Genomic DNA, 24,043 nt, shown 5'->3' with positions numbered 1-24,043 from the left:
ATTGTATCAACACGCTGTGAGAATGCCACCTCAGTGAGGAGGATGGGCCTGTCTGGCTGCTGTTGACAAGGATGAAGAAAACACTGTCAATGAACAATAAAATAGGCCAATCAGATCCTTTGACCAACGGTGGCTTCTTGCCTTCTTAAAAGCCTCACTGCCTCTCTTAAAGGCACCTTAAACACTGTTGCATCTTGTAGGTAGTTATTACTCTATTCGTCTGAGAGGTAACTAATTATACTGAACAGTATGTGTTGTCCAAAGGAAAGCCAAGGTGATTGAGTGGGTTAGTGTATTTTCCAGAGGAAAGCCAAGGATATTGAGTGGGTTACAGTGTATTGTCCAGAGGAAAGCCAAGGTTATTGAGTGGGTTACAGTGTATTGTCCAGAGGAAAGCCAAGGTGATTGAGTGGGTTACAGTGTATTGTCCAGAGGAAAGCCAAGGTGATTGAGTGGGTTACAGTGTATTGTCCAGAGGAAAGCCAAGGTGATTGAGTGGGTTACAGTGTGAAGACGTGTATAGGATGGGTGGAGGGGAGAGACTGGGAAGTGGGCTATAAATTCTTATGCACAACATCTGGGAGAGGCCAGGACCCTGATCTATGTGTGCAGTGAGATTATAGAGCAGTGCTTCGCTACTCTGCCTTCCTCCTGAAGCACAGCATTATGTCCAGGACCTAAAGACCAGCAGCATCTGTGCATCCTCACTCTGTCAGAGCACCAAGTTAACATGGGGGTGCAGAGAAAGAGACAGCACCATGAAAGTGCTACCATCACCTTCTGAAAAAAAGCCTAGTCATTAGAAAATAAGCTAGATATCAGAAAACAGGCCTTAGAAAATGACTATATTGTGTAATGTATACATGAATGTCCAACAGAAATGGGTCTTCTTTATCCTAACCCATTCTTTGTAACAGGAATGATCGATAGTGGGAGACCAGACCATGTAGCTATTAGACAGGCGTACTGATGTGACAGTACAACATATAAACAAAGTCACAGAACGTAAGCTCCTCCTGATAGGCCGATTGGAGATAGAAAGCCTGCCACTCTTTCCCTCCAACTGTCTCCCTCTCCCTCCCTCCCTCTCACACACACAACCTCTCTCTCTCGCCCTCTCTCTCTGTGCCAGTAATCCCTCACTGCTCAATAAAAACAGCCTCTAAATTTAGCATCAGATTTATCATGCTGTAGGAAAAGCTGGGGCAAACGAGAGGGAGAGAAAGAGAGGCAGGGAGAGAGAGAGGCAGGGAGAGTGTGCATGTGTATGTGTATGTGTGTGTGAGAGAGAGAGAGAGAGAGAGAGAGAGAGAGAGAGAGAGAGAGAGAGAGAGAGAGAGAGAGAGAGAGAGAGAGAGACAGATTAGGTAGACAAAAAGGGTATATTCTGTGCTGCAGTGAAAGAGAAAACAGGAGCAGAGCAGCCTCCACAGTCACCCAGTCAGTGTTGTGGTGACGGTGCGGCTCCAACACAGCACAGCTCAGCACTGCAGCCGGCTGAAGGACAATCGGCAGGCAAGGACGCCGGCGCGGTGGGTCAGTCAGCCCTCGTTATTTGGGCTGCTCTCTCTCTCTCTGTGGCATACACAAACAGGATTGATTAGTCATGCCTTCCACAATAGATCCAGCACCTCAGACTGACAACTGACTGGCTAGTGTTTGATTGCTAGCATGAAGCGCCATTAGCGACGTCTACGCTCACAGACGTAATAGCTGACTACAGGTGGACTTTAATTCCATGTCCCAATTCACAACGGAGAATACAAATTCTGAGGCGGTTCAAACTTGCCTTGTTCCAGTGTCATATACAGTAGTATACAAAAATAGAATGGCAACGTACATTTATAAGCTGTACAAATAAATGTATATACACTGCTCAAAAAAATAAAGGGAACACTTAAACAACACAATGTAACTCCAAGTCAATCACACTTCTGTGAAATCAAACTGTCCACTTAGGAAGCAACACTGATTGACAATAAATGTCACATGCTGTTGTGCAAATGGAATAGACAACAGGTGGAAATTATAGGCAATTAGCAAGACACCCCCAATAAAGGACTGGTTTTGCAGGTGGTGACCACAGACCACTTCTCAGTTCCTATGCTTCCTGGCTGATGTTTTGGTCACTTATGAATGCTGGCGGTGCTTTCACTCTAGTGGTAGCATGAGACGGAGTCTACAACCCACACAAGTGGCTCAGGTAGTGCAGCTCATCCAGGATGGCACATCAATGCGAGCTGTGGCAAGAAGGTTTGCTGTGTCTGTCAGCGTAGTGTCCAGAGCATGGAGGCGCTACCAGGAGACAGGCCAGTACATCAGGAGACGTGGAGGAGACCGTAGGAGGGCAACAACCCAGCAGCAGGACTGCTACCTCCGCCTTTGTGCAAGGAGGAGCAGGAGGAGCACTGACAGAGCCCTGCAAAATGACCTCCAGCAGGCCACAAATGTGCATGTGTCTGCTCAAACGGTCAGAAACAGACTCCATGAGGGTGGTATGAGGGCCCGATGTCCACAGGTGGGGGTTGTGCTTACAGCCCAACACCGTGCAGGACGTTTGGCATTTGCCAGAGAACACCAAGATTGGCAAATTCGCCACTGGCGCCCTGTACTCTTCACAGATGAAAGCAGGTTCACACTGAGCACGTGACAGACGTGACAGAGTCTGGAGACGCCGTGGAGAACGTTATGCTGCCTGCAACATCCTCCAGCATGACCGGTTTGGCGGTGGGTCAGTCATGGTGTGGGGTGGCATTTCTTTGGGGGGCAGCACAGCCCTCCATGTGCTCGCCAGATGTAGCCTGACTGCCATTAGGTACCGAGATGAGATCCTCAGACCACTTGTGAGACCATATGCTAGTGCGGTTGGCCCTGGGTTCCTCCTAATGCAAGACAATGCTAGACCTCATGTGGCTGGAGTGTGTCAGCAGTTCCTGCAAGAGGAAGGCATTGATGCTATGGACTGGCCCGCCCGTTCCCCAGACCTGAATCCAATTGAGCACATCTGGGACATCATGTCTCGCTCCATCCACCAACGCCACGTTGCACCACAGACTGTCCAGGAGTTGGCGGATGCTTTAGTCCAGATCTGGGAGGAGATCCCTCAGGAGACCATCCGCCACCTCATCAGGAGCATGCCCAGGCGTTGTAGGGAGGTCATACAGGCACGTGGAGGCCACACACACTACTGAGCCTCATTTTGACTTGTTTTAAGGACATTACATCAAAGTTGGATCAGCCTGTAGTGTGGTTTTCCACTTTAATTTTGAGGGTGACTCCAAATCCAGACCTCCATGGGTTGATAAATTTAATTTCCATTGATAATTTTTGTGTGATTTTGTTGTCAGCACATTCAACTATGTAAAGAAAAAAGTTTTTAATAAGATTATTTCATTCATTCAGATCTAGGATGTGTTATTTTAGTGTTCCCTTTATTTTTTTGAGCAGTGTACATTCTAATTCCCAAAACCCTGTTAAATCTTTTGGGGGATTGCTGTTCATTGACTCTGTTCAAAAATCCTAGCAGAAGATGCCACTAAAACCCTAGTCCACTCACCTCTCTTTCACACTCACAGTATACAGCATGCACACACACACACACACACACACACACACACACACTACCAGCGCTATACTGCATAACCTATGCCATTTGACAGAACAGCACCAGTATCAAAGAGAAGGGAGCGGACTGGCATGCCGTCTCCTAGCTCCTACACGGTATCATTCTCTCCTCGCTCCTACAAGACAGCATCGCTCTCGCTCTCTGGTAGACATCCACTGTGGGAGAGGAGAGGTTGCTCCAAACCCAGTGTGTCACTGTTTAATAACCTGTCTCACAGTCCACAGGGGTTTGAAGTCTGTCTGACAGCACTGCACCATGTGGAGTCATGTTTGGAGTAAAGAATTGCACAAATTTTCCATCCATAAATTGTGAGGAAACACAGATAAAGTGATGCTATACGGATGGGTTTGTGCCTTGGTGGGAGGAGTGGGTAAAAGGAGGGATGGGAGGAGTGCAGTTTGAACAATGAGTTAGGGGGAGCAAATCAATGCTGACTGCTACATGACTATTAGTGCATACTAAACAGACAGAGAAAAATATATCTGTCAAAACAATGCCTTCTGTCCTTTTCATTCAACTCCATGCTTTTACATCAGCCTCATGTGCAGCACTCCTGGGCCACAAGAGGACAATCAAAGAAAGGCTTGTCATGAGATACATGTTTACATTTCTCTGTTTGAAGCTGAAGAGGTGAAGGAGGGAGGCCAGGGGTAGAGTGAAATGGAAGCAGTCCTTCCTGCCTGCTGCATGCAGAGACTAGAACATGTCTAGTAGAGGTAGAAAGCAGGGCTTTGGAAGTAGCCATGTTGACTGTTAAGAACCAGGGACTTTTGTTTGACCCGGCATGGTTCTTCTCTCTTCTGACATGCTCCTCATTAACATCACTCAGGATCAGTTTGGGGAAGGCCAACCCCAGTGGCCTCCAGTCCCGGGTCCTGACCCTCTCCTGTCCTGCTGCCTGCCTGTTATGTTCCACACAAGAACACACTGACGGACTCCCCATCGAACCCCCTCCAGCCGCCAGGGCAGCAGCAGCAGGGTAGGGACACTTACAGCCTGCCTAGGCAGTGAGATGAAAGCAGAGGGAGGCAGGGCTTGGCCAACTGGGGCCACTGTGGCCAGTCATGTCATTTCAGACCCGGAGTGAGAGACACAGTGGTTCAACCTAGAGCTTCAGTCCAAGACTACTTAGTTTCAGAAAAACACAGTAACAGAGTGACGCTAAGACTCAGGTTTTCACCTTAAAATGTATGTCAAACAAAAACCAATGATTGCAAAGTTAAACAAACTACACTACATGACTAAAAGTATGTGGATACCTGCTCATCTCATTCCAAAATCAATCAACAGCCTCCACTCTTCTGGGAAGGCTTTCCACTAGAGGTTGGAACATTGCTGTGGGGACTTGCTTCCATTCAGCCACAAGAGCATTAGTGAGGTCGGGCACTGATGTTGGGCGATTTGGACTGGCACGCAGTCGGTGTTCCAATTCTTCCCAAAGGTGTTCGATGGGGTTGAGGTCTCTATGCAGGCCAGTCAAGTTATTCAACACCGATCTCGACAAACCATTTCTGTATGGACCTCGCTTTGTGCACGGGGGCATTGTCATGCTGAAACAGGAAAGAGCCTTCCCCAAACTGTTGCCACAAAGTTGAAAGCACAGAATCGTCTAGAATGCCTTTGTACAGTATGCTGTAGTGTTAAGATTTCCCTTCACTGGAACTTAGGGGCTAGCCCGAACTTTATAGTTGGCACTATGCATTGGGGCAGGTAGTGTTCTCCTGGCATCCACCAAACCCAGATTTGTCAGTCGGACTGCCAGATGGCGAAGCGTGATTCATCACTCGTTTCCACTGCTCCAGAGTCCAATGGCGGCGAGCTTTACACCACTCCAGCCGACGCTTGGCATTGCGCATGGTGATCTTAGGCTTGTGTGCGGCTGCTCGGCCATGGAAACCCATCAAGAAGCTCCCGACGGACAGTTCTTGTGCTGACGTTGCTTCCAGAGGCAGTTTGGTACTCGGTAGTGAGTGTTGCAACCGAGGACATGCGATTTTTATGTGCTATGCGCTACGTGCTTCAGCACTCGGCGTTCCGGTTCTGTAAGCTTGTGTAGCCTACCACTTAGCGGCTGAGCCGTTGTTGCTCCTAGACATTTCCACTTCACAATAACAGCACTTACAGTTGATCGGGGCAGCTCTAGCAGGGCAGAAGTTTGACGAACAGACTTGTTGGAAAGGTGGCATCCTATTATGGTGCCACGTTGAATGTCACTGAGCTCTTCAGTAAGGCCATTCTACTGCCAATGTTTGTCTATGGAGATTGCATGGCTGTGTGCTCAATTTTATACACCTGTCAGCAACGGGTGTGGCTGAAATAGCTGAATCCACTCATTTGAAGGGGTGTCCACATACTTTTGTATATATAATGTATATGGACAAGGACTAGTTAACAATTTCCACAGAACATTTGACAAAAACACATTTACTTGAAGAACAGTGTAGTTGCAAAGTTTGTGCTGTTTGTGCCGTCATTCTGTTACCAAACTTTGCATCTGCACTGTTCTTCAAGTAAATGTGTTTTCATAAAATCTTCAGTGGAAATGATGAAATGTAGTCCTTGTGCATAGAGCTCTATGGTTTGTTTAACTTTTTAAATCATTGTTTTTTATTTTAAATATATTTTACAGTGAAAAAACAGAGTCTCAGCATCACTCTGTTACCGTGGAATTGCCCATATAGTACAGGGCCTAGTCAGAATTACTGATTGTTGATGACACCATTTCAAAACAAGGAAAGTGGTCTCTACTACAGTTTGTTTTCCTTGTACATTGTAGATAGCAGCTTTCTCCCCCCAAAACAACTCCTTGTTGTGATGTCAAAGGTAGACTGCAGGCTCATTTCTTTGTATCAGCCTACCTTTCATCTCAGAGCATCAAACATCTATAGGTCTATGCAATATATACAGTGGGGAGAACAAGTATTTGATACACTGCCAATTTTGCAGGTTTTCCTACTTACAAAGCATGTAGAGGTCTGTCATTTTTATCATAGGTACACTTCAACTGTGAGAGACAGAATCTAAAACAAAAATCCAGAAAATCACATTGTATGATTTTTAAGTAATTAATTTGCATTTTATTGCATGACATAAGTATTTGATCACCTACCAACCAGTAAGAATTCCGGCTCTCACAGACCTGTTCGTTTTTCTTTAAGAAGCCCTCCTGTTCTCCATTCATTACCTGTATTAACTGCACCTGTTTGAACTCGTTACCTGTAAAAAAGACACCTGTCCACACACTCAATCAAACAGACTCCAACCTCTCCACAATGGCCAAGACCAGAGAGCTGTGTAAGGACATCAGGGATAAAATTGGAGACCTGCACAAGGCTGGGATGGGCTACATGACAATAGGCAATCAGCTTGGTGAGAAGGCAACAACTGTTGGCGCAATTATTTGAAAATGGAAGAAGTTCAAGATGACGGTCAATCACCCTCGGTCTGGGGCTCCATGCAAGATCTCACCTCGTGGGGCATCAATGATCATGAGGAAGGTGAGGGATCAGCCCAGGACTACACGGCAGGACCTGGTCAATGACCTGAAGAGAGCTGGGACCACAGTCTCAAAGAAAACCATTAGTAACACACTATGCCGTCATGGATTAAAATCCTGCAGCGCACGCAAGGTCCCCCTGCTCAAGCCAGCGCATGTCCAGGCCCGTCTGAAGTTTGCCAATGACCATCTGGATGATCCAGAGGAGGAATGGGAGAAGGTCATGTGGTCTGATGAGACAAAAATAGATATTTTTGGTCTAAACTCCACTCGCCGTGTTTGGAGGAAGAAGAAGGATGAGTACAACCCCAAGAACACCATCCCAACCGTGAAGCATGGAGGTGGAAACATCATTCTTTGGGGATGCTTTTCTGCAAAGGGGACAGGATGACTGCACCATATTGAGGAGAGGATGGATGGGGCCATGTATCGCGAGATCTTGGCCAACAACCTCCTTCCCTCAGTAAGAGCATTGAAGATGAGTCGTGGCTGGGTCTTCCAGCATGACAACGACCCGAAACACACAGCCAGGGCAACTAAGGAGTGGCTCCGTAAGAAGCATCTCGAGGTCCTGGAGTGGCCTAGCCAGTCTCCAGACCTGAACCCAATAGAAAATCTTTGGAGGGAGCTGAAAGTCTGTATTGCCCAGCGACAGCCCCGAAACCTGAAGGATCTGGAGAAGGTCTGTATGGAGGAGTGGGCCAAAATCCCCGCTGCAGTGTGTGCAAACCTAGACAAGACCTACAGGAAACATATGATCTCTGTAATTGCAAACAAAGGTTTCTGTACCAAATATTAAGTTCTGCTTTTCTGATGTATCAAATACTTATGTCATGCAATAAAATGCAAATTAATTACTTAAAAATCATACAATGTGATTTTCTGGATTTTTGTTTTAGATTCCGTCTCTCACAGTTGAAGTGTACCTATGATAAAAATTACAGACCTCTACATGCTTTGTAAGTAGGAAAACCTGCAAAATCGGCAGTGTATCAAATACTTGTTCTCCCCACTGTAAGTCAAGACCCTCAAATAATCAAAAGAGTAGTGTCAGGTTTAACATTTTACATTTACATTTACATTATTTAGCAGACGCTCTTATCCAGAGCGACTTACAGGAGCAATTAGGGTTAAGTGCCTTGCTCAAGGGCACATCGACAGAATTTTCACCTAGTTGGCTCAGGGATTAGAACCAGCGACCTTTCGGTTACTGGCACAACGCTCTTAACCACTAAGCTACCTGCTGCCACCAAAGCCTTCTTGTCCAATTCTATTACTCCAACAGCAGAAAAGTGGAGCACCTGCTGCAAATATCAGAAAACTGGGAGAAAAAAGGAGAGGCACTGCTTTGCCGGGTCGTCAACAGAAAAAACAAGGACTGCTAGAACTGCAGCGGGAAGGGGAGATAGGCACACACAGAGAAAGCAAGGGAGAGCAGATTGAATGGGACTAAGCAGTGGTTTGCTGGGTTCTTAATTGGTGTCAGAGTGCTAGGCCACACAGGAGAGTGAGAACTGGGCTCTTGGACCGGCGCCCCTCTCCTGGTGAAGGCCAAGCGTCCACTGTGGGGAGGGAGAGAGGAAGAGAGAGAGAGTTCAGCGCTTCACACATCCTCACCTTTGGACTTCATTAAAAACTCCCTCTCGACCCACCTCCTCCTCCTCTACCCCCTCACGGCCAGAGCTAACGGCTCAGCTACTTCTCAGTACAAAACGCTCTCACACCAGGACACCAGAAGAAAAGCAGAAAACAACATGGAAAAGTAAAACTGTGAACTCAATTCCTACCTACCACCAACCCCTACCCTTACTTCCCCCTCCACAGACACCACATACACACTTCCAGTAGTCACACAGGGGGTTGTTGTAGAGGCCTGGGTTGGATGTGGGATGCAGTTCTGAGAGAGAAGCACCCACAGAGGTATTGTTTTGACAGTTCTCATGGCAGTAAATGCCAAAGCCTCTCCAGTCAGGCAGGGTGCGTGTTAGTGGAGGGAACTCAAGGAGCCCATTATGATGTGCAGTGTGCACTCAACCTTTTGTATTTCTTCTCATCTCTCCCAGAGAATGGTCTCTCACAAGCCCACTGTGTTTTGGGGTTTGAAAACCATTCATAGTTTACTATTTATTGGCCAAATTGTGGGTGTTGAACATTTTGAGGAGGATATTATCTCTGGTGATGTTTGGTCACAGGACCAGCGCATGATTATGATTATTTTCATCCTGCACAAAATGAACAGAGATTATAGAGACGTCTACAGGCTCTCAAAACCAATGGATGTCAGGCTCTGAAAGTGGCAAAGAGAAAATGTCCTTAAGGATGTTAGATGACCGGGGAGAGTACAAGAACAGGCATTTACAATCATGAATCATGACACTTCAGATCAAGGAGCTCAAACAATGGCATACTGTGCCTTTAGAAAGTATTCACACCCCTTGACTGTTTTCACATTTTGATGTGTTACAAAGTGGGATCAAAACGTATTTAATTGTCATTTTTTTGTGAAAGATCTACACAAAATACTAATGGAAACTAAAACACTAATATATGTTGATTAGATAAGTATTCAACCCCCCCACCCCCACTCCCCCTTCGAGTCAATACATGTTAGAATTAACTTTGGCAGCGATTACAGCTGAGTCTTTCTTGGTAAGCCTAAGAGCTTTGCAAACCTGGATTGTACAATATTTGGACATTATTCCTTTTAAAATTCTTCAAGCTCTGTCAAGTTGGTTTTTGATCATTGCTAAGCCATTTTCAAGTCTTGCCATACATTTTCATACCGATTTAAGTCAAAAATGTAACTCAGGAATATTCAATGTCGTCTTGGTAAGTAACTCCAGTGTATATTTGGCCTTAGGCTATTGTCCTGCTGAAAGGTGGATTTGTCTCCCAGTGTCTGTTGGAAAGCAGACTGAACCAAGATTTCCTCTAAGACTTTTCATTTTATCAACAATAAAAAACTCCCTAGTCCTTGCTGATGACAAGCATACCCATAACATGATGCAGCCACCACCATGCTTGAAAATATGAAGAGAGGTACTCAGTGATTTGTTGTGTTGGATTTGCCCCAAACATAATGCTTTGTTTTCAGGACCAAATGTTAATTTTTTTTCAATTTTTTTTGCAGTATTACTTTAGTGCCTTATTGCAAACAGGATGCATGTTTTGGAATATTTATATTCTGTACAGGTTTCCTTATTTTCACTCTGTCTTTTAGGTTGGTATTGTGGAGTAACTACAATGTTGTTGATCCATCCTCAGTTTTTACATCAAAGCCATTTAATTATGTAACTGGTTTAAAATTATCATTGGCCTCATGGTGAAATCCCTCTCCGTTAACTGAGTTAGGAAGGACGCCTGTTTCTTTGTAGTGACTGGGTGTATTGATACACCATTCAAAGTGTAATTAATAACTTCACCATGCTCAAAGGGATATTCAATGTCTGCTTTTTAACTGTTTTACCCATCTACCAATAGGTGCCCTTCTTTGCGAGGCATTGTAAAACCTCCCTGGTCTTTGTCGTTGAAACTGTGCTTGAAACTCACTGCTCGACTGAGGGACCTTACAGATAATTGTATGTGTGGGGCAGGCACAGAGATGAGGTAGTCATTCAAAAATCATGTTAAATACCCTTATTGCACACCAAGTTAGTCCATGCAACTTATTATCTGACTTGTTAAGCACATTTTTACTATTTAAATTATTAAGGCTTGCCATAACAAAGGGGTTGAAAACGTATTGACTCAAGACATTTCAGCATTACATTTTTAATGAATTTCTATAAAAATGTATAAAAACATATTCCAGTTTGACATTATGGGGTATTGTGTGTAGATCAGTGACACAAAATCTAAATGTAATCAATTTTAAATTCAGTCTGTAAGACAACAAAATGTGGAAAAAGTAAAGGGGTGTGAATACTTGCTGAAGGCACTGTATGTGTGAGAAGAGTAGCCAGGTGCATTTCTTTAATTTTTTTCATGAAGCACTCCACTTGATACAAGGTGATTGCCTGTTTGCCCCGGGGGTGTGAAGGAACAATAAAATCAATACACCTCGTCAAGGACGGAAAGCCAGTATAGCAACTCCAAACTTTTTAGTAGGATAGCAGTGTTTCCCCTATTTGCATTTAGCAGCAGGGGTGTGCCGCTGCTAAATCATATCTGCCACTGCAAAAAAAAACATTACAATAATTATATATTATAATTAGGGGTGTGAACGTTAAAAAGTTAACGGAATTGGGATCCTTAACTTGAGAAAAATCCCTAACTGAAAAACAATGGTCTCCCAAACTAAATTAAAATCACAGTGCAGTTTTAACAAAACATTATTTCTGCGTTATAGTCTAACTAGACGATAGGCTATAAAGGCCTGTGGAAAGTTGTGTAATTTAAATAAAACCAGTGAGGAAGAGGCAAACTTTCGTCTACTTTGCTGAATTTGCAAGGCATGCAAGACAAGACATTGCGAGATTCAGATTACCAAGAAACATGCGCACCGTGGTTCCCTCCTCGCTCTCCCTCGCCTGGGGCATATTCATTACTCCAATTCAGTTGCAAAACGTTTCTTAAACTAAAGCAAACGGAATGAAACGGGGAGGGACCTCTGTGAAAGAAACGTCTGACCTCTGTGATTGCCAACATGGGTTTTGTCATGTTTTGCAGAGGGGTCAAATTTCCTCATTAAAATGCAAATCAATTTATAACATTTTTGAAATGCGTTTTTCTGGATTTTTTGTTGTTATTCTGTCTCTCACTGTTCAAATAAAACAACCATTAAAATGATAGACTGATCACGTCTTTGTCAGTGGGCAAACGTACAAAATCAGCAGGGGATCAAATACTTTTTTCCCTCACTGTACAAGGTTGCTGCAGTTGGATAGGGTTTTCAACCTTCCCAAGGCCAGGAGTTTTTCCAATAGTTATTTTTTTAAACCATGTGACCTGAATAGAAAATATTTAATATTTTTACAACAGATCACGTCATACAGTATAAAGTTTCACCTGGTTAGATCAAGAATAACTACGGGCCCCAGAATGTTTTTTTCGCCATACCACTCTGGGACCTGTGGTGCCACCGCTGAGATGTATAGATGTATGCCCCAGGAATAGAAAATAACAGCCATAAACCTAACAACAGTATAGACTCTGGAAAGGCGATTGCCAGGTATGTCTGCATTTAATGTCTGTTTGGTAATAATCCACCAAGCTCAGCATCTTTTACTTTTCCATGTTAGTTAACAAACAAATGACACCCTAGCTAAGCACAGTACACAACATACGGCTGCTTGTTTCAGTTCTATTCAACACACTCCAAAATATGGGGCAAGTCACAAATATAATGCCATAATGCCACATGATTGTATGCGATGGCGGTTGTATATTTGCATAAAGCTTATTATTGGGTGGTTCGTTTAACACAAAGAAAACGCCTAGCGGCTGTGTTGTGTTCTGACTGCTGCTGAGAACTGCGGCCTGATTTAATGCCTGTTCATCTCGGAGCCCCTGAGCCAGCCTGCGCTGCCTTGGACCAGAGTGGCTGGCCTGGCATGTGTGCGGTGAAGGGAGTGAGTTCATCATTTCTCCTCCTGTGATTGTCCACTCGGGGAAAGTTCTTAATTTCAATTAGCTGGACAAGTGTGCTGTGGACACCTGCCACCCTTGAAGCCATTCCCATATTGAAGAGTTGGGAAAAAACGTGCTCTCAGCCAGTTAGCCTACCAGCCAGCCAGAGGCAGTCCCTCCCTACCCAGCCTTAAAGGCCTGAGGTGGATGTTTCTAGCGCTGTCACACAAACTGTAGGTACACACACTGTACACACACACACTGTAAAAACATACACACTGTACATACTCAAAACTGGGACAGAGTGAGCATGCAGACGACAGCATGGTCTGAGGTAATGGGCAATACAAACCCTGAGCCAGAGTTACTGACCAACAGAAAACAAAACAAGTTTTGCTCTAAACGACGATGATAACCGGAGGACTTGAACATTACTGACCTTTCTTTCATAAATGTTACATGCACCAAAACCCTCTGCAATGCTGATTTAACTGCCCCTTAATCCTATAGCCGCTACGTTCTTTGACAGCCACATTCTCTCTCCACTCAGGGTTAAAACAAAATCTGCCCTTAAGGGTCCAAAGACAACTCAAGGTGTGATTTCATCTTCAAATTCCTTTACAGTGTCATTGCTCTTTAGAAACAAACACCTTATAGCATACATAGGCCTGCATCTTTCATGTTTATTCAAAAATGGTTGCATAATTGATATCAAGGGTGCTTTTTTGCATAAAAAAGCACACAGAGCAGAAAATATCAAAGCACCATACAAATCTGTCGAATACAGTAACATATGCTTGCATATCAACACAGTCTGCACTGGAACTAAGTACTGTACAGTCAGACTGGACTTCTGTCAGTATCATCACTATCACTGGACACCATTGGACTTGACATGAACAGGTGCATAAAACATTTAATTAAACATATTTGACATACACAGGACAGGTGCAGTGAAATGTGTTGTTTTACAGGGTCAGCCATAGTAGTATGATAGGTGCAGTGAAATGTGTTGTTTTACAGGGTCAGCCATAGTAGTATGATAGGTGCAGTGAAATGTGTTGTTTTACAGGGTCAGCCATAGTAGTATGATAGGTGCAGTGAAATGTGTTGTTTTACAGGGTCAGCCATAGTAGTACAGCACCCCTGGAGTAAATTAGGGTTAAGTGCCTTGCTCGGCTATTCCAATCAGCGACCTTTCGGTTACTGGCCCAACGCTATAACGACTAGGCTACCTGCCGCCGAAAACAAAAGGGAGAAGAGAGAATCAAGAAACAAGCACATCCCCTAGCTGTTTCTCAATTACATACATGTAGTCATACCCAGCCTTAAGAGAACATGTGCCTCGGCTTGGAAAGCTTTACCTCCGTCAATCCTCAGTTTGAAACCTGATCAAGGTAGCAGAGTAACAATGCCTCTCTTTATGTTACTAAAAAAATGAAAATTCCCCAATCAATCTCAGCGTCTTTAGGGAAAAAACATTGTGTGAACAACTACAATGTGATACTCTCTCATTCGATCAAATGTAGCGAAGTCTTTAGAGCAGTGAACAAGGGAAATTCTACCTCACTACAGTTTCTAGACAACATGCTGATGTAAACAAGTACAGTGGTGGTGCACCTGTGGGAGAAATCAGACAGCCAGTCATCTACCTGTAGCAAGCTACAGACCAGCCTGACAGTGACACTTACATACCAAAACTAATCTGCAGCCCTAGCTGCCGTTTCATGACCAGACCCTCTCTGCAGGTCATCAATGCACCCAGTGTTACAGAAACCAACCAACAAACAAACTAACCTCTCCATGAGTGGTTAAAACATTTTCAGCATGTTGTCTTACCTTGGGTTGAGCACGTCTAGGGAAGGCAACTTTAGGATCGATCTGGTAAATATTAAAAAAGAAGGGACAAGAGAGAGGAGAAAGGGAGATAGAATTAGATATCAATCATCATCAAAGTTGTCAATCACTTAAACACAACTAATCACAGGGATTTGGATGTGTGGGTTTAAAGCATGGATCACAAGACTATCCGACATACCGGCATGCACGATTTGGACAATGACAGTACAGAGACACTACACAAGGGGTATTCAAATCAGGCCTCGAGGTCCCCAAGTCCCCTTCAGGATTTCTGGTTTCCATCCTTCCCCTCTGATCAAGGACTGATTCAGACCAGGGACACCAGATGAGTGGACTCCTTTAACCAATCAATGACAATCAACCAATGAACTACCAGGGAGAGAAGAGAACCAGCTGTACTGGGAACCTTAGGGCTCAAGCCTCCTACACTAGTACACTATTATCAGTGTGGGATTTCACATCTTCCCCACACAGATTAATCAACAGTCATATTAAAGCTAGCTGATTTAATCAAAAGCACAATTTTTATTTCCTTTTGCCTCGTCAAATAGTCCAGGTCCGTTATTCACACAATCCTGCATTACTCCATAGAAGCATAGCTGACTAATAACTCACATTGACTCTGTACCGGTACCCCCTGTATATAGCCTCCCTACTGTTATTTTATTTTACTGCTGCTCTTTAATTATTTGCTATTTTTATATTTTACTTATCTTTTTTTTCTTCTTAAAACGGCATTGTTGGTTACGGGCTTGTAAGTAAGCATTTCACTGTAAGGTCTACACCATTTCAAATCAAATAACACTGACCGGAGTCATCTACTCTTTTAGCTCACATTATGGATTCAAATACATGGGTCATACAAGACTGCGTTGCTGCATGCTTTTATGGAGAACAGCCAAGGGGTTATTATGGCAGCCAATGTGAATTGGCACATTTGGGTTCGGATTGAATACAATGCCTGAAAACAAAAGAAGGCATTGTATTATTCATCGTTGCATCAGTTTACTGCACAGCAGTAATTTATGTGTTCACTATTTATTACAGGATTTGCTCTGTGTACGTAACTGCATCGTCAAAATGTAGCTCAAAATAAATGTGTGAGATAGCAAGTCAGGTGTTAGAACCAACCACAACCACAGGACTTCCTCAAGAACAACTTGTGCAAATCAACTCAGAAACATTGATTTGGACATTAATTTTCCCCTCTGACATACACTTCTAAAAGTGAAATCATGCACAAGAACACATCCCGTTAAATGGGACAGTCAGTGCATTAAAACAGCCAGGACATTCAAGACACATTTGCCATTTGTCACAGTAAGGTTGAATACAGCACCAACCATTCACTCTTCCTGTGAACAAAGGATTTCTCCTTTCACATTTTCATCTTTAAGGCCACATAGCTAAAGGCGGAAAATACCATTAGTGGAATATTGTGCATAAAGTAGGTTGAGAGCTTGTCAATTGGTTAAAAAAAAATGTGAAGAGCAGAGGGGAAATATAACAGAGAGCTGTCGATGTGTGACAGACAAAAATACTAGACACTGGTAGAAAGTGACTGTTTGAATTCAGCTGACTGAATGCATTAGCGGAGTGGGATGTGTTTTAGCCAGAAAAGTGTTTGGTCTACAAGAGATAGCTTTTACAAATGACATCAGCAGAAATCCTATTGTCGACAGACACTGAGTATTATTCAACCACAAGCCTTCATTTCCATGTTGTCAAGGATTACATAAAACATTATGCATGTCAAGTATATGCAGTATGTGTATGTAGGACATGCCTCAGCCTATGCAATCGAGGGAAATACATGTGCCACAATGTAAAACAACAGGTTTTACCTGTAGCTCAATTGGTAGAGCATGGCGCCAGGGTAGTGGGTTCGATCCCCGGGACCACCAATACGTAAAAATGTATGCACACATGACTGTAAGTCGCTTTGGATAAAAGCATCTGCTAAATGGCATATTATTTATTATTATTATTAAATAATGCTAACACTCTGCTTGTATACCTGTGAAGTAACTCTGTACTAAAACTAGTAACAAGTTAACATGTTGTACAATTAATTAGAGTTTAAGGGCATTTTGCAATCAAAGGCTATTCTAATAGGGAATAATGTACAATGAATGTTAGAGTAATAATATACTGACTGTATCCTGATGAAAGGAAAAAAATACACAGCAGCATTGAATTCCCCATGCAGACAAACCAAACCATGTCTGTTACTGTCTGGACTTCAATTTCCCAGTCCAGCCTTACCTGGCAGTGTTACAGCCAATTTATGCTTAATCTGAAAATGTGGTCAGAGGCGCCGTATGGATGATGTGACACAATTGCGGAGCCTCCGGAGGCATGCAGAGGCCGAATTGAGCTCCATACCGCATCGCCATGCGCCTGTCAAATGTTGTAACAATGCGGAGGGCGCCATATAGCTCCGCATTGACATGATTGGTTGACGGTGGGTGAGGGCGGGAGGTACTGTATAAACACAAGCTCACTTCCTTGAAAACTTCCTTCACAACAGCTCTGCACTGCTCCGCAAAGTGCAAGAAGTATGAATGCCCTGACTTCTGCAGAGGCCATATCACCGTAAATCCTGCATGGCCAATGCAGACGGTGGATTGATCATGCAGCGCCTTTTAAAAAGGCCCAGTGTGTTTTATGTAGACTGAACAAAACTATAAGCGCAACATGCAACAATTTCAAAGATTTTACTGAGTTACAGTTCATATAATGAAATCAGTCAATACATTAATTCATTAGGCCCTAATCTATGGATTTCACATGAGTGGGAATACAGATATGCATCTGTTGGTCACAGATAACTTTTTTTTAAAGTATGGGTGTGGATCAGAAAACCAGTCAGTATCTGGTGTGACCACCATTTGCCTCATGCAGCGCGACACATCTCCTTCACATAGAGTTGATCAGGCTGATTGATTGTGGTCTGTTGTCCCACTCCTCTTCAATGGCTGTGCAAAGTTGCGGGATATTGGCGGGAACTGGTACATGCTGTCGTACACGTCGATCCAGAGCATCCCAAACATGCTCAATGGGTGACATGTCTGGTGAGTATGCAGGCCATGGAAGAACTGGGACATTTACAGCTTCCAGGAATTGTGTACAGATCCTTGCGACATGGGGCCATGCATTATCATGCTGAAACATGAGATGCTGGCGGCGGATGAATGGCACGACAATGGGCCTCGGGATCTCGTCACAGTATCTCTGCAATCAAATTGCCATTGATAAAATGCAATTGTGTTCGTTGTCTGTAGCTTATGCCTGCCCATACCCCAACCTCCACCATGGGGCACTCTGTTCACAACGTTGACATCAGCAAACCGCTCGCCCACATGACACCATACACGCTGTCTGCCATTTGCCCGCTACAGTTGAAATTGGGATTCATCCATGAAGAGCATACTTCTCCAGCGTGTCAGTGGCCATTGAAGGTGCGCATTTGCCCACTGAAGTCAGTTACGACGCCTAACTGCAATCAGGTCAAGACCTTGGTGAGGACGACGAGCACACAGAAGAGCTTCCCTGAGATGGTTTCTGACAGTTTGTGCAGAAATTCTTCGGTTGTGCAAACCCACAGTTTCAACAGCTGTCCGGGTGGCTGGTCTCAAACGATCCCCCAGGTGAAGAAGCCAGATGTGGAGGTCCTGGGCTGGCATGGTTACACGTGGTCTGCCGTGGTGAGGCCGGTTGAACGTACTACCAAATTCTCTAAAACGACGTTGGAGGCGGCTTACGGTAGAGAAAATAACATTAAATTCTCTGGCAACATCTCTGATGGACATTCCTACAGTCAGCATGCTAATTGCACACTCCCTCAAAACTTGAGACATCTGTGGCATTGTGTTGTGTGACAAAACTACACATTTTAGAGTGGCCTTTTATTGTCCCCAGCACAAGGTGCACCTGTGTAATGATCATGCTGTTTAATCAGCTTCTTGATATGCCACACCTGTCAGGTGGATGGATTATTTTGGCAAAGGAGAAATTCTCACTAACAGGGATGTAAACACATTTCTGCACAAAAGTTGGCAGAAATAAGCTTTTTGTGCATACAGAACATTTCTGGGATCTTTTATTTCAGCTCACGAAACATGGGACCAACACTTTACATGTTGTATTTATATTTTTGTTCAGTATACATTTCCACATGATGAGGTTGGAATAATACTGTGACATTGTGAAAATTATGAAAGTGCCCTTTTAGTGTAAGAGCTGTTTGAAAAGACCGCCTGAAATCTGAGCCTGTTTTGGTGGGATGAAGTTTTGGCCTGCCTGGTGTCAACACTTAATTAGTTAATAGACCATAAAGAAAGAGAGTTCCAAACCTCTCTGCCAATAACAGCTCATTTTACATTTTCCCCTCCCCACTCAGACCACACAGTCCTAGTAAAATTCCTGCTTGAGAAATTGGTCTTTGCTAAGAAGCTATTTTAGTTTATTTTTGACCATTTTAATTGAAAACAACCACAGTAAAGTACTTTGTTACCCAGAAAGGATTCGATATTGAGATAAAAACGGCTGCATTGGACCTTTAAGGTAAGATGTGACTCCCCTCCATTTCACACTGCACCAGCACTTTAAATGTAGAACACCTCCCAAGGCACAGAGGGGAGTCGGCAGCTCAATGTTGCCTCTGTTCCATTATACCACACAAGCAGTAGAAACACTAAAGACTCTACTATAGGTCCCTTAAAGCATGGATAATGTCATTAGCTGTTTTCTAATAAGCCTATGTAGACGCAGGTCAAGAAAGGAGAGGGGAGAGAAGGCATCAAAAACCCTTTTAGGTACACTTCGAGAGTTAGGGAGAGGGAGTGTGTGTGTGTCTGCTTCCTTTGCTGGGCTAAAACTGCATGTCCTCTCAAGTACAGATTTCCCTTTTCAGAAAGACCGTTTGCCCATTATCAATAAAGTTCTAGAGGGGTACTAATTCATCTCAACATCACATTCAAATCTGCAGTCATAATAATCCCTGTACTATTCTAAATTAATTAGGCTAAAAAATAAATTGCATATACATTAACAAAAATGCGCATTTTAAAATGATATCAGGGTAATTTGTCAGAAGTGACGTGTGGGAAGTTAGGCAGAAAATAATTTGGCATTTCCTTTTACATCTTCAGCTATCTGTTTCATAAGTCTAGAACAGTGTAACTACACATTATTACTTAACGTACAACTTCTGTAATGTTTGTGTCATGCACAATTTTAAAGTTTTGTATGAACTCACAATTGAGATACGAGTGACATGAAAAGTGTAGAAGTTATTTTGCTAACAAAAACACATTTAAGTTTGTTTGCAAATGTACCAGTAATGCATGTAAAACTGTCAGTGTATTCTCATTACAAACAGCAAACACATTACAATATACATGCCTATGTAACAAGCATGTATTTGCATGCTACATAACAATGCCACAGGGCCATTCCAATCAAATTTACATTAGCCAACAGAGGAGTACGAGAATCATCAAAAATAAGCAAACTGACCCATATGGAAAATCAAACACTAAAACGCAGAGGGTGAATCATCACAATACAATTTCAGTCAAGGCATTACTCTGACCAACTCTCACCCTCAGAGAAACATGAATCTTTTAATTAAGTGTCAGTTTTAATCTATCCAATATCAGAGGAGGCTGGTGGGAGGAGCTATAGGAGGATGGTCTCATTGTAATGGCTTGAATGGAATAAATGGAACGGAGTCGAACATGTGGTTTCCATATGTTTAATATCTTTCTATTTATTCCATTCTATCCATTACAATGAGCCTGTCCTCCTATAGCTCCTCCCACCAACCTCCTTTGATCCATCCATACATTCAGAAACTAAATATCCTGCAACAATACATTTACCAATTTAGGTATATTTTTATGCCATTCTCTGGGGATAACAGATAGTCTTGGGATTGTGATTTAAAATGGGTCAGGTTGAGCGAATGTGTGCACTTTAGCAGACTTGCAGTGAGAGAGGAAGTGGATAATATGCAGACAATTGAGATTAAGACCGGGGTAAATGGGTGGATACTGGGGCCAATGATGCAGTCAATTGGGACTTGGGAGGATGAGAAATGAAAGTTTAACTCAAGATGGGGTGCTTTTAGAAAACAACATTTATTTATAAATAAACTGCATTTTGTAAACAGAAAGGTCAATAATGCCTGATGGTGCATGAATATGGTACATGAAAAACAATGCCAAATATGTACAACAATGTTTAGCCTACTAAAATCTTTAAAGACAGCTGGGAATGCATTTTCACAAAAAACAAATACAGAATGACAATCACTTTATATGCAGATTCAACAATAAACATGTTCCCCATCTCAAAACACTCAGATGTTCCTGGAGAGAAAGCGTTGCAGGTGCCATTGGTGCTCGAATTACTTTATGTAATATGGCACTCAATGGTAAAGAAAGGGTTAGCAGAAGGTCTTGTCATTTGAAGGAGGAGAGGGGAGCAAGCTCAGAACGCATAATTAGCTTGGCTACTTATTGGCATCAAGTATATGTGGTTGTGAGAGTGAATAATTCAAATAACGCTTAGGACATAGTCAATCATGCCAGACAGGTGGGTCACAAAACCACAAACACTTTAAAAAGTCACAGAAGAGAGGAGACATACCGTTTTTGAGTCTAATTCGTGATGTGGCTGAGCTAAGACGTTATCTACACTGGCAGCATCTATGTAAGTAACGAATCCGAAGCCCCTGTGGAAATAAACAAGAAACATCGTTAGCAGTGAGTCAGTCAGTGGGGGCAGGAGAGTGGTCAAACAGCCTTTCAGTCAGTAAAGTATAACTACAGCCGTTACATTGAAACAAATAATAAAGCCAAATGACAGGCTACATTGTAGCCTATCAAATATATAATGCAGCCAAATGCTACATTATAACAAATATTTACCCACGTTGGCTATATCGGTAGGCTACTTGATATCAAAATAGTTTACCTTTCATATCAGATTCAATTATTTATTAAATGTAAAATGCCTTGTCTAATTATTTCCCATATTTTCAGGAATATTCTAAGATCCTCCAGTATTCTATCTGAAGTGGCCGGTCAATGTCAAATTGCGTTGCCTTTGCAATGCGCTGATTCAATCGCTTGTAAAAGCTCAACGTGCGACAAAAATAAATGACTGGTTGCTTGCTAACTGATTTTGCGTTCTTATAAGGACACTGCAAAACCACGTACGTTGACAATTAAGACATACAAACACAGTGGGAAAATGTACTAGTTAATTACCTGGAGCGTTTTGTTGTTGGATCTCTCATCACCATACATTCTCTGATTTCCCCGAATTTAGTAAAATAGTCTCTAAGGCTGTCTGCAAAAGAAAAACAAACTGGAGGTTACTGCTCGTTTTCACTCCTCTGTCAAATATAGAATAGTCTATGTATGAGCTTTAAAATGACTCTCTAGTTATGCACATAGGGGTCGAATAGAGGACTTCAAATGATTGGAAATAAAAAATAACCGCACACACACACACACACACACACACACACACACACACACACACATCAGACGTTACAACCAGCACCCACAGCCTCAGCTACCACAGAACACAACCCGACAATGCCACACTGTAGTCCGCAAATTATTTTCTTACCTGGTGAAGTTTGCCAGCTGAGGCCACCGATAAACATTTTACTGTAAGGGGGAAACATAGCAGAAGTGAGTACAGATGTCAGATCGGCCATTTTGACGTGTAGCTAACTACTTAGCTAGCTCTAGCTAACTACTTGCTATAGCGACAAAAAGCGAGCAAAACGAAGGCAGAGCAGCAGCAAGAGAGCTGTAGTTATCAAGAGCTTTAGAAAAAGGGGACAGGCCCGTTCGCTAATATAATCAAACAAAGGTGTAGTTGACTGCACCTGGAAAGCAACATCAATGTCAGTGCTTTGATAAGCCTCGCACTATCGATACAATGTAGCTATAACGATAAAAGTGTCAGTGCTGTTCGCAGTCTTACCCCGGGTCGTGTTGCGAATCATTAGGGCTTCCTCCAGATGTGGCTTGGCTCCCGTCTCCCTCCATAGCTAACCCAACTATAGCCAGTAACTAACGAAGACACAACGCTACACCGAAGCCCGCTAAAGAAAATATTACTGAGCTGGCAATGCAAGCGTCACACGTGGGATCAGCTAAGCCTGTGGCCCCCTCCCTTGACCCACATGGGGCGGGGTAAGGGCTCGTCACCTAACCAATTCAATTGACGTCATTAAGCATTCCCCGCCCATATACAGATGTAGCTAACCATTGTGAATATTTGTTGTGTGTATGTGTGTGTGGGGAAAGGGAACAACTACATCATCGATATACCAATACAATGTAACATTATTGTAATATTTTAATATTTAACAATTGTGTTAATGTAGCAATTCCTGTATTAGTGCGTGTGTTTGTGTGTGTGTGTGTGTGTGTGTGTGTGTGCGCGCATCCTAACAACATTTTCTATCCAGTTACACAGACTGTACGTGTCCTTGCCTCGTAATGGCTATTTCCTAGATTGTCATGATACTGGAATATATTTCAGATGGCCACTGAGTAATCTGTAACATCTGTGAATTTGACATAAAACACCAAATCAGTTCTCTGCAGCTGGATGGGCAGCTTGACCAATCCTACTTTATTTACCAGCTGCCATGCAACCATGCAACCACACAAGTTCACTAGTAGCCTGCGGCTTTATGTTGACAGAGGGGATATGTGATAGATTTCCACAAGTGTTTTATGTAATAAATATCTAAGCAAACTTTATATAATATGAAAATGTATGCACTCACTAACTGTAAGTTGCTCTGGATAAGAGCTTCTGCTAAATGACTAAAATGTGAAATGTAAATATAAATGTAATAAATATAAATCAGGCTGGTTATGCACTCTACCTATCAATCTAGGTCATGTTAGCTAACATCTCAACAAGTAAAAAAATTGAATATTATATTGTGACATTGGCCTATTACAGAAAAAAAAACTGCATGTCCAAAACAAAGATTGAGAATGTATAACCATGGAACCACTGAAACCAGGATTGTGAAAGTGAGAGCTCAATTAAGGCTGGGTGCTCATGCTACAGTGATTGCTGTGCATTTCCTCAAACCCTCTCTGAGCGAGATAGAGGATAAGAGAAAGGGGGGGGGGAAAGAAAGAAAGAAAGAAAGGAGGCAGAGAGCGAGAAAGACAGAGAGGGAGGGGGGGGGGGGGGGGGGGGGGGTGGAAGAAGAGAGTCTAAAGAGAAAGTCCCAGGGTCCATTGACAGGGGGGGGGGGGGGTGGAAGAAGAGAGTCTAAAGAGAAAGTCCCAGGGTCCATTGACAGGTCATCACTCTTTCTTTTCCCCACTTCTTTATTTGTGTTTCCCCCCCTTAAAGTAGAGCTTTCAAACCACATAAAGTAAAGGCTGCACACATCAAGCCAAAGACTTGGCAAAGCCGACTTAAATCTGACTGATTGATTG

General features: G+C 43.1%; 1 protein-coding gene across 1 annotated transcript in view; it reads right to left on the bottom strand.

Annotated features, from left to right (window-relative positions):
* Positions 1–22,733, bottom strand: part of LOC311102116 (RNA-binding protein Musashi homolog 2-like) — a 252,440-nt gene extending 229,707 nt beyond the window's left edge. The window contains exons 1-5 of the mRNA XM_084143348.1: positions 22,557–22,733; positions 22,194–22,234; positions 21,827–21,908; positions 21,204–21,288; positions 14,529–14,570 (exon numbers count right to left, since the gene is read on the bottom strand). Of these exons, the coding sequence (XP_083999474.1) occupies positions 14,529–14,570; positions 21,204–21,288; positions 21,827–21,908; positions 22,194–22,234; positions 22,557–22,621 (315 nt within the window). The 5' untranslated portion in view covers positions 22,622–22,733. The remainder of the gene's footprint in view (positions 1–14,528; positions 14,571–21,203; positions 21,289–21,826; positions 21,909–22,193; positions 22,235–22,556) is intronic.
* Positions 22,734–24,043: the final 1,310 nt, after the last annotated feature.

The sequence above is a fragment of the Coregonus lavaretus genome (genome assembly GCF_964263955.1).
Source record: "Coregonus lavaretus genome assembly, chromosome: 26".
NCBI classification, from domain to species: domain Eukaryota; kingdom Metazoa; phylum Chordata; class Actinopteri; order Salmoniformes; family Salmonidae; genus Coregonus; species Coregonus lavaretus.
Note: the sequence above shows the minus strand (reverse complement) of the source record. Positions and strands in the feature narration are given on the sequence as shown.